The following is an 11276-nucleotide window of genomic DNA, read 5'->3' on the forward strand; positions in this document are numbered from 1 at the left end:
CAGGTTGATTTGTCCTCTCCTGTCTCTGTAGATTAGTTAGGTGTATTATACATGTTGATTGTCCTCTCCTGTCTCTGTAGATTAGTTAGGTGTATTATACAGGTGTATTATACAGGTTGATTGACCTCTCCTGTCTCTGTAGATTAGTTAGGTGTATTATACAGGTTGATTGAACTCTCCTGTCTCTGTAGATTAGTTAGGTGTATTATACAGGTATATTTGACCTCTCCTGTCTCTGTAGATTAGTTAGGTGTATTATACAGGTTGATTGTCCTCTCCTGTCTCTGTAGATTAGTTAGGTGTATTATACAGGTGTATTATACAGGTTGATTGTCCTCTCCTGTCTCTGTAGATTAGTTAGGTGTATTATACAGGTGTATTATACAGGTTGATTGACCTCTCCTGTCTCTGTAGATTAGTTAGGTGTATTATACAGGTGTATTATACAGGTTGATTGACCTCTCCTGTCTCTGTAGATTAGTTAGGTGTATTATACATTTGTATTATACAGGTTGATTGACCTCTCCTGTCTCTGTAGATTAGTTAGGTGTATTATACATGTTGATTGTCCTCTCCTGTCTCTGTAGATTAGTTAGGTGTATTATACAGGTGTATTATAAGGGTTGATTGACCTCTCCTGTCTCTGTAGATTAGTTAGGTGTATTATACAGGTGTATTATACAGGTTGATTGACCTCTCCTGTCTCTGTAGATTAGTTAGGTGTATTATACAGGTTGATTGAACTCTCCTGTCTCTGTTGATTAGTTAGGTGTATTATACAGGTATATTTGACCTCTCCTGTCTCTGTAGATTAGTTAGGTGTATTATACAGGTTGATTATACAGGTTGATTGTCTTCTCCTGTCTCTGTAGATTAGTTAGGTGTATTATACAGGTGTATTATACAGGTTGATTGTCCTCTCCTGTCTCTGTAGATTAGTTAGGTGTATTATACAGGTTGATTGTCCTCTCCTGTCTCTGTAGATTAGTTAGGTGTATTATACAGGTTGATTTGTCCTCTCCTGTCTCTGTAGATTAGTTAGGTGTATTATACAGGTGTATTATACAGGTTGATTGACCTCTCCTGTCTCTGTAGATTAGTTAGGTGTATTATACAGGTTGATTTGTCCTCTCCTGTCTCTGTAGATTAGTTAGGTGTATTATACAGTTGTATTATACAGGTTGATTGACCTCTCCTGTCTCTGTAGATTAGTTAGGTGTATTATACAGGTTGATTTGTCCTCTCCTGTCTCTGTAGATTAGTTAGGTGTATTATACAGGTGTATTATACAGGTTGATTTGTCCTCTCCTGTCTCTGTAGATTAGTTAGGTGTATTATACAGGTTGATTGTCCTCTCCTGTCTCTTTAGATTAGTTAGGTGTATTATACAGGTTGATTGACCTCTCCTGTCTCTGTAGATTAGTTAGGTGTATTATACAGGTTGATTGTCCTCTCCTGTCTCTGTAGGCTCTGTATGAGGCAGGAGTGAAGAGGAAGGGGACGGACGTAGCTACATGGATCACCATCATGTCAGAAAGAAGTGTCCCTCACCTGCAGAAAGGTACGTACCCGACTCTGTAACAAGGGACTTCTTCATGCACGTAGGATTGTTTTGGACAAATACTCAAAGTCAAGATGGCGACAACCAGACTTTTTAGACATAAACAACGTAGATGTTTCTATCAACCTGGTGACTGTTCAGAAAGCTGATCAAATGTTGGCTGTATATTTTCCAGTGTTTGACAGGTACAAGAGCTACAGTCCATACGACATGCAGGAGAGCATCAGGAAGGAGGTGAAGGGAGACCTGGAGAAGTCCTTCCTCACACTGGGTAACATTCTACAACATATCATATACCTACATGCTATAATGTATACATCTATAACATACAACCTGTATTCTATAATGTATACATCTATATCTATAACATATAACCTGTATTCTATAATATATACATCTATAACATACAACCTGTATTCTATAATGTATACATCTATAACATATAACCTGTATTCTATAATATATACATCTATATCTATAGCATAGAACCTGTATTCTATAATATATACATCTATATCTATAGCATAGAACCTGTATTCTATAATATATACATATATATCTATAGCATAGAACCTGTATTCTATAATGTATACATCTATATCTATAACATATAACCTGTATTCTATAATATATACATCTATATCTATAGCATAGAACCTGTATTCTATAATATATACATCTATATCTATAGCATAGAACCCGTATTCTATAATATATACATCTATATCTATAACATATAACCTGTATTCTATAATATATACATCCATATCTATATATCATATACCTTCATACTATAATATATACATGTAGACATTGTTAATGTTGTAAATGACTATTGTAGCTGGAAACAACAGATTTTTAATGGAATATCTACATAGGCGTACAGAGGCCCATTATCAGTAACCATCACTCCTGTGTTCCAATGGCACGTTGTGTTAGCTAATCCAAGTTTATCATTTTAAAAAGGCTAATTGATCATTAGAAAACCCTTTTGCAATTATGTTAGCACAGCTGAAACTGTTGTTCTGATTAAAGAAGCAATAAAACTGGCCTTCTTTAGACTAGTTGAGTATCTGGAGCGTCAGCATTTGTGGGTTAGATTACAGGCTCAAAATGGCCAGAAACAAAGAACTTTCTTCTGAAACTCGTCAGTCTATTCTTGTTCTGAGAAATGAAGGCTATTCCATGTGAGAAATTGCCAAGAAACTGAAGATCTCGTACAACGCTGTGTACTACTCCCTTCACAGAACAGCGCAAACTGTCTCTAACCAGAATAGAAAGTGGAGTGGGGGGCCCCATTGCACAACTGAGCAAGAGGACAAGTACATTAGAGTATCTCGATTCGGAAACAAAGGCCTCACAAGTCCTCAACTGGCAGCTTCATTAAATAGTACCCGCAAAATACCAGACTCAACGTCAACAGTGAAGAGGCGACTCTGGGATGCTGGCCTTCTAAGTAGAGTTCCTCTGTCCACTGTCTGTGTTCTTTTGCCCATTGTAATCTTTTCTTTTTATTGGCCCGTCTGAGATATGGCTTTTTCTTTGCAACTCTGCCTAGAAGGCCAAGATCCCGGAGTCGCCTTACTGCTACATTAGCTACTCTGACTACTACATTAGATACTCTTACCTCTACATTAGCTCCTCTAGCTACTCTTACTACTACATTAGCTACTCTGACTACTACATTAGATACTCTTACCTCTACATTAGTTCCTCTAGCTCCTCTTACCTCTACATTAGCTCCTCTAGCTCCTCTTACCTCTACATTAGCTCCTCTTACCTCTACATTAGCTCCTCTTACCTCTACATTAGCTCCTCTTACCTCTACATTAGCTCCTCTAGCTACTCTTACCTCTACATTAGCTCCTCTTACCTCTACATTAGCTCCTCTTACCTCTACATTAGCTCCTCTTACCTCTACATTAGCTCCTCTAGCTACTCTTACCTCTACATTAGCTCCTCTAGCTCCTCTTACCTCTACATTAGCTCCTCTTACCTCTACATTAGCTCCTCTTACCTCTACATTAGCTCCTCTTACCTCTACATTAGCTCCTCTAGCTCCTCTTACCTCTACATTAGCTCCTCTTACCTCTACATTAGCTCCTCTTACCTCTACATTAGCTCCTCTAGCTCCTCTTACCTCTACATTAGCTCCTCTTACCTCTACATTAGCTCCTCTAGCTACTCTTACCTCTACATTAGCTCCTCTTACCTCTACATTAGCCCCTCTTACCTCTACATTAGCTCCTCTTACCTCTACATTAGCTGCTCTAGCTACTCTTACCTCTACATTAGCTCCTCTTACCTCTACATTAGCTCCTCTTACCTCTACATTAGCTCCTCTTACCTCTACATTAGCTCCTCTAGCTACTCTTACCTCTACATTAGCTCCTCTTACCTCTACATTAGCTCCTCTTACCTCTACATTAGCTCCTCTTACCTCTACATTAGCTCCTCTAGCTACTCTTACCTCTACATTAGCTCCTCTAGCTCCTCTTACCTCTACATTAGCTCCTCTTACCTCTACATTAGCGCCTCTTACCTCTACATTAGCTCCTCTTACCTCTACATTAGCTCTCTAGCTCTCTTACCTCTACATTAGCTCCTCTTACCTCTACATTAGGCTTCCTCTTACCTCTACATTAGCTCCTCTACTCTACATTAGCTCCTCTAGCTCCTCTTACCTCTACATTAGCTCCTCTTACCTCTACATTAGCTCCTCTTACCTCTACATTAGCTCCTCTAGCTCCTCTTACCTCTACATTAGCTCCTCTTACCTCTACATTAGCTCCTCTTACCTCTACATTAGCTCCTCTAGCTACTCTTACCTCTACATTAGCTCCTCTTACCTCTACATTAGCTCCTCTTACCTCTACATTAGCTCCTCTTACCTCTACATTAGCTGCTCTAGCTACTCTTACCTCTACATTAGCTACTAAACATCTCCATTGTTTCTGACACACTCTTATAAAGCCAATCAATTCCTCTCCGACTAGTTCCAGAATGTTCTAGCCGTTTAATCTCTTCAGCATAACATTACCTGTCCATTGATAATGTATGAGGCTCCTGTCTCCATGCCAGAATGTCTGTGTCACTCACTCAAGACTCCACTTCTGCCGTTTATGCATTACTCCATCTCTCCCTTTCTCTCTCTGTGTCTCTCTGTGTCTCTCTGTGTCTCTGTCTCTCTCCCTTTCTCTCTGTGTCTCTGTCTCCCTTTCTCTCTCTGTCTCTCTCCCTTTCTCTCTGTGTCTCTCTCTGTGTCTCTCTGTGTCTCTGTCTCTCTCTGTGTCTCTCTATGTCTCTCTGCCTTTCTCTCTCTCTCTCTGTGTCTATGTATCTCTGTTTCTCTATGTCTCTCTCTCTCTCCCTTTCTCTCTCTGTGTCTCTCTCTCTCCCTTTCTCTCTCTGTGTCTCTCTATGTCTCTCTCCCTTTCTCTCTCTGTGTCTCTCTATGTCTCTCTCCCTTTCTCTCTCTGTGTCTCTCTGTGTCTCTCCCATTCTCTCTCTGTGTCTCTGTGTATCTCTGTTTCTCTGTGTCTCTCTATCTCTCTCCCTTTTATCTCTCTGTGTCTCTGTGTCTCTCTGCCGTCATGTTGTCTATGAACCGTATTACAACTGGCAGTGAGAGGAAAGAAGGGAGGAGGGGGTTCTCCACTCCTCTCCACCTTGCCTCCTCTCATTCGCTCCTATTTGTACCAGATGAGCCCTCGGTCGGTTCATTCCTTATTAACAGTAATTGCAAGTTGTTTGAAGAAAACAACATTTGATTTCAAGGGATGTTGTGCCCTTAAGAAACAAACCGTGGATCTGTGCCTATATACTGCAGATAGCCTCCTTACCAGGAACTCTTTAGAAAGAACAACAGGAAGTGACAGATCCAGAGAGGATATCAAAAACAAAGTTGAGGTGATTTCAATCTGTTCTCTTTTCTGCTTTGGTTTTGCAGTGGAGTGCTTTGAGAACAAACAACAGTATTTTGCTAACAGACTGAGCGAAGCCATGAAGGTAATTATCTGTTAACTTCTTGTCATGTGACTGAGTAAGATGGTGAAGTACAAGTCCTCATGAGAAACAAAGAATGAACTCATTGTTATTTGTACATTTGGTACAAACCCTTTCAACCCCACATTCTTTCAACCCCCTTCAACCCTCTTCAACCCCCTTCAACCCCAACCCCTTTCAACCCCTTCAATCCCTTTCAACCCCCTTCAATCCCTTCAACCCCATTCAGCCCCTTCAATCCCTTCAACCCCCTTTCAACCACCTTCAATCCCCTTCAACACCCTTCAATCCCTTTCAACCCCCTTCAACCCCAAACCCTTTCAACCCTCTTCAACCCCCTTCAACCCCCTTCAATCCCTTCAATCCCAACACCCTCCAGCCTCCTTTCAACACCCTTCAATCCCCTTCAACCCCTTTCAACCCCAAACCCTTTCAATCCCCTTCAACTCCAACACCCTTCAACCGCCTTTCAACACCCTTTCAACCGCCTTTCAACCCCAACACCCTTCAACCCCCTTTCAACACCCTTCAACCGCCTTTCAACCCCAACACCCTTCAGCCCCCTTTCAACATCCTTCAGCTCCCTTTCAACACCCTTCAACCCCCTTTCAACACCCTTCAACCCCCTTTCAACCCCAACACCCTTCAGCCCCCTTTCAACACCCTTCAACCCCCTTTCAACACCCTTCAACCGCCTTTCAACACCCTTCAGCTCCCTTTCAACACCCTTCAACCCCCTTTCAACACCCTTCAACCCCTTTCAGCCCCAACACCCTTCAGCCCCCTTTCAACACTCTTCAACCCACTTTCAACTCCAACACCCTTCAACCGCCTTTCAACACCCTTCAGCTCCCTTTCAACACCCTTCAACCCCCTTTCAACACCCTTCAACCGCCTTTCAACACCCTTCAACCCCCCTTTCAACCCCAACACCCTTCAGCCCCCTTTCCACACCCTTCAACCCCCTTTCAACACCCTTCAACCGCCTTTCAACACCCTTCAGCCCCCTTTCAACACCCTTCAACCCCCTTTCAACACCCTTCAACCCCCTTTCAACACTCTTCAACCCACTTTCAACTCCAACACCCTTCAACCGCCTTTCAACTACCTTCAACCCCAACACCCTTCAACACCCTTCAACCCCCTTTCAACTCCCTTCAACCCCAACACCCTTCAACCCCCTTTCAACACCCTTCAACCCCCTTCAAACCCCCTTCAATCCCTTCAATCCCAACACCCTCCAGCCTCCTTTCAACACCCTTCAATCCCCTTCAACCCCTTTCAACCCCAAACCCTTTCAATCCCCTTCAACTCCAACACCCTTCAACCGCCTTTCAACACCCTTTCAACCGCCTTTCAACCCCAACACCCTTCAGCCCCCTTTCAACATCCTTCAGCTCCCTTTCAACACCCTTCAACCCCCTTTCAACACCCTTCAACCCCCTTTCAGCCCCAACACCCTTCAGCCCCCTTTCAACACTCTTCAACCCACTTTCAACTCCAACACCCTTCAACCGCCTTTCAACACCCTTCAACCCCCTTTCAACCCCAACACCCTTCAGCCCCCTTTCAACACCCTTCAACCCCCTTTCAACACCCTTCAACCGCCTTTCAACACCCTTCAGCTCCCTTTCAACACCCTTCAACCCCCTTTCAACACCCTTCAACCCCCTTTCAGCCCCAACACCCTTCAGCCCCCTTTCAACACTCTTCAACCCACTTTCAACTCCAACACCCTTCAACCGCCTTTCAACACCCTTCAGCTCCCTTTCAACACCCTTCAACCCCCTTTCAACACCCTTCAACCGCCTTTCAACACCCTTCAACCCCCTTTCAACCCCAACACCCTTCAGCCCCCTTTCCACACCCTTCAACCCCCTTTCAACACCCTTCACCCGCCTTTCAACACCCTTCAGCCCCCTTTCAACACCCTTCAACCCCCTTTCAACACCCTTCAACCCCCTTTCAACACTCTTCAACCCACTTTCAACTCCAACACCCTTCAACCGCCTTTCAACTACCTTCAACCCCAACACCCTTCAACACCCTTCAACCCCCTTTCAACTCCCTTCAACCCCAACACCCTTCAACCCCCTTTCAACACCCTTCAACCCCCTTTCAACACTCTTCAACCCCCTTTCAACCCCAACACCCTTCAACCCCCTTTCAACCCCAACAACCTTCAACCCCCTTTCAACACCCTTCAACCCTCTTTCAACCCCAACACCCTTCAACCCCCTTTCAACACTCTTCAACCCCCTTTCAACGCCAACACCCTTCAACCCCCTTTCAACACCCTTCAACCCTCTTTCAACCCCAACACCCTTCAACCCCCTTTCAACACTCTTCAACCCCCTTTCAACGCCAACACCCTTCAACCCCCTTTCAACACCCTTCAACCCTCTTTCAACCCCAACACCCTTCAACCCCCTTTCAACACTCTTCAACCCCCTTTCAACCCCAACACCCTTCAACCGCCTTTCAACTCCCTTCAACCCCCTTTCAACTCCCTTCAACCCCAACACCCTTCAACCCCCTTTCAACACCCTTCAACCCCCTTTCAACACTCTTCAACCCCTTTTCAACCCAACACTCTTCAACCCCAACCCACTTTCAACTCCAACACCCTTCAACTGCCTTTCAACTACCTTCAACCCCAACACCCTTCAACACCCTTCAACCCCCTTTCAACTCCCTTCAACCCCAACACCCTTCAACCCCCTTTCAACACCCTTCAACCCCCTTTCAACACTCTTCAACCCCCTTTCAACCCCAACACCCTTCAACCCCCTTTCAACCCCAACACCCTTCAACCCCCTTTCAACACTCTTCAACCCTCTTTCAACCCCAACACTCTTCAACCCCCTTTCAACCCCAACCGCCTTTAGAAGATTTGAATTATGAATCAAAGATAATCTCATGGGAGAAACATCCCACAGCAATTATGCATCAGACTTTCACGAGTTGATTATTACAGGGGTTGCATCATCCACTTTCTATTCAGTAAAAACATCAACAAACACAATCCATCACCTAGGACTCTATTCAATCAGCATCGCCGGAGATTCGTGCTTCTATAGCCTGCTTGAAATGTGAATGTAATTTCTGATTGAGTCCACATACGCAGCGTTTACCGTGAATGCAGTCTCCGCTCATTCGGGAACATTGCCTTTGTATTCCAATCGCGTTATAGCTCTGAACTTCGGCGTTACGGATTAAATCGAGCCCCCCCTCCCCACAAAATCTAGAGCATTGGAAAAGGAAGTTACCTGGATACTGTAAATATAAACACATAGACTGAGAGAAGCAGACGACACAAACAATGGTAGTGTCACGGCTGTCGAAAGGAGAAGACCAAAGTGCAGCGTGGTTGTAGTTCCACATTTGATTAAATCCGTGAAATTTTGCAAAACATAAATAACTGAATATGAGAAAACAACAAACCGTGACGCAGAGAGAAACAAACACTACTCAAAAGATAATAACCCACAAAACCCAGGAAGAAAAACCCCTACTTAAATATGATCTCCAATTAGAGACAATGAGGACCAGCTGCCTTCAATTGGAGATCAACCTCTTACTATGGTCAGGACGTGACAGGTAGTCAACGGCAGGCTAGTAGGACACGATTACCTGTCCTAATAAATAACACAATGTAATATTGACATCATCTGCAGGGTAAAAGTGCCAAGGAGAAGGTGGTGACCAGGATTGTTGTGTCTCGCTGTGAGGTGGATCTCATGAAGATCAGGACAGAGTTTAAGAAACTGAACCAGAAGTCCTTGTACCAGACCATCGCTGTGAGGACTCTTCTGTTTTCTGTTTTTTTTTCTCTCTCTCTCTCTCTCACGCTCTCTCTCTCTCTCTCTCTCTCTCTCTCTCTCTCGCAATTCTCTCTCTCTCTCTCTTTCTCTCTCTCGCATTCTCTCTTTCGCAATTCTCTCTTTCTTTCGCTCTCGCGCTCTCTCTCGCGCTCTCTCTCTTTCCATTTTCATCTGTTTTAACTCTCTCCATCTCTCTCTTTCCATTTTCATCTGTTTTAACTCTCTCTCCATCTCTTTCCATTTTCATCTGTTTTAACTCTCTCTCTCTCTCTCTCCATCTCTCCCTCTCTTACCATTTTCATCTGTTTTAACTCTCTCTCTCTCAGCCCCAAACTCTGACATGCCTTGCAACAGTACTATGTTTCTTATTGCGATATGACGGCAAGCTAACACAGTGTAACATCTCATAGAACTCTAAACCACTGCCTGCTCTGTCCTGTTCCATGGCAACCTGAGTGTCTTGACTTAAAACTGCCTGCTCTGTCCTGTTCCATGGCAACCTGAGTGTCTTGACTTAAAACTGCCTGCTCTGTCCTGTTCCATGGCAACCTGAGTGTCTTGACTTAAAACTGCCTGCTCTGTCCTGTTCCATGGCAACCTGAGTGTCTTGACTTAAAACTGCCTGCTCTGTCCTGTTCCATAGCAACCTGAGTGTCTTGACTGAACTTGCCTTCCTCCTTGAAGCTCCTAGTGGACCGAAGGGTCTCAAGTCCTTTATGTTCTGTCCCCTATCAGGAGCACACTAAAGGAGACTATCAGAAGGTCCTGCTGAGTCTGTGTGGAGGAGACGACTAACGTCCAACTGGCAACCAACTGTCACCTTGTCCCAGAAGCCTTTTGGGTACCAATGCCTTGTTCCTATTTTGACTCGGTCTGGTGACACAGACATTGAGAACTGGTGCCTCTATCCACAACACCCAGAAGTATTAGAGTCATCCTTACTCCCTTTTCATTGGGTAAAAAACAGATTGCATCACCTTTCTGTGAAATATGAGATATCCAACTGAAGAATTGATAGTAAATGTTTTTATGCAATGTTTTTAAGAAATTAAATCACGTTTGTTAAATAGTTTCCTTTCTTATTTTACAATATTACAGAGCTGTTGTCTTTAGGACATTTTTCCAAGTAAAGTCAGACATTTTGAATGGTGTCGTCGATGCTTGATCCAGCTAGTGTATGTCCTCATATCCCCACTAGAGGGCGCTAGAGCAATACCATGCAGTACTGCTTCCTCACAACCTGGCTTGTTTCCACGGATGAGACGTTGCTTTGATATTGCACTAATGCTGTATCTTTTAAATCAGATGGGAATGTTGAGTACAAAATGGAGCTTCAGAATGCTATTTAAAAACCTTTTGATACTTGTGGGGGAAGGAGGTAATTTTTCAAGACATTCAAACCAAGTTTTTAAGTGAATTATATAATTTTTTTTGTTTGATGTTGTCAGTCAGTTTACAATTCTAATCTATTAGGAGTTCTCCCTCACTATGGACAATAATCAAAGTTTCAGAACTGGAACTTTATCTAGAAAATATTGGTTCATAATTGCAAACCAAAAGACGACAGTAGCCATACAGTATATTTGTGTTTATGTATCTGTAAACTCCGGTGAATTCATAATAAATCACAATTGATTCCTGTGGAAATCAGATAAAAGATTTAACTTCTTCCTACATAAAACCCTGTCTCCTCTCTCTCTCTCTCTCTCTCTCTGTTATTTTTATTGAAGAGGTTTATTTAGATTTTTTAATCGTTAGTGTGTTTTGCTTTGTTTGTTTGGTGCTAATTTTTTTAATTAAAAATGTTAATTTAACCTCCAGCAACATCCATTTGCATACGAGGGTAGCAAACAGCTTGGGTATCACTACTTCTCCTGTTTAGTTTG

At 43.2% G+C, this 11276-nt stretch overlaps 1 protein-coding gene across 1 annotated transcript in view; it reads left to right on the forward strand.

Annotated features, from left to right (window-relative positions):
• LOC115203553 (annexin A2-A) overlaps positions 1-11042 on the forward strand; it is a 30047-nt gene extending 19005 nt beyond the window's left edge. The window contains exons 9-13 of the mRNA XM_029768332.1: positions 1468-1561; positions 1737-1832; positions 5511-5569; positions 9244-9366; positions 10126-11042. Coding sequence (XP_029624192.1) covers positions 1468-1561; positions 1737-1832; positions 5511-5569; positions 9244-9366; positions 10126-10185 — 432 coding nt within the window. The 3' untranslated portion in view covers positions 10186-11042. The remainder of the gene's footprint in view (positions 1-1467; positions 1562-1736; positions 1833-5510; positions 5570-9243; positions 9367-10125) is intronic.
• The last annotated feature ends 234 nt before the right edge of the window (positions 11043-11276 follow it).

Source organism: Salmo trutta, chromosome 12, assembly GCF_901001165.1.
Source record: "Salmo trutta chromosome 12, fSalTru1.1, whole genome shotgun sequence".
Lineage (NCBI taxonomy): Eukaryota > Metazoa > Chordata > Actinopteri > Salmoniformes > Salmonidae > Salmo > Salmo trutta.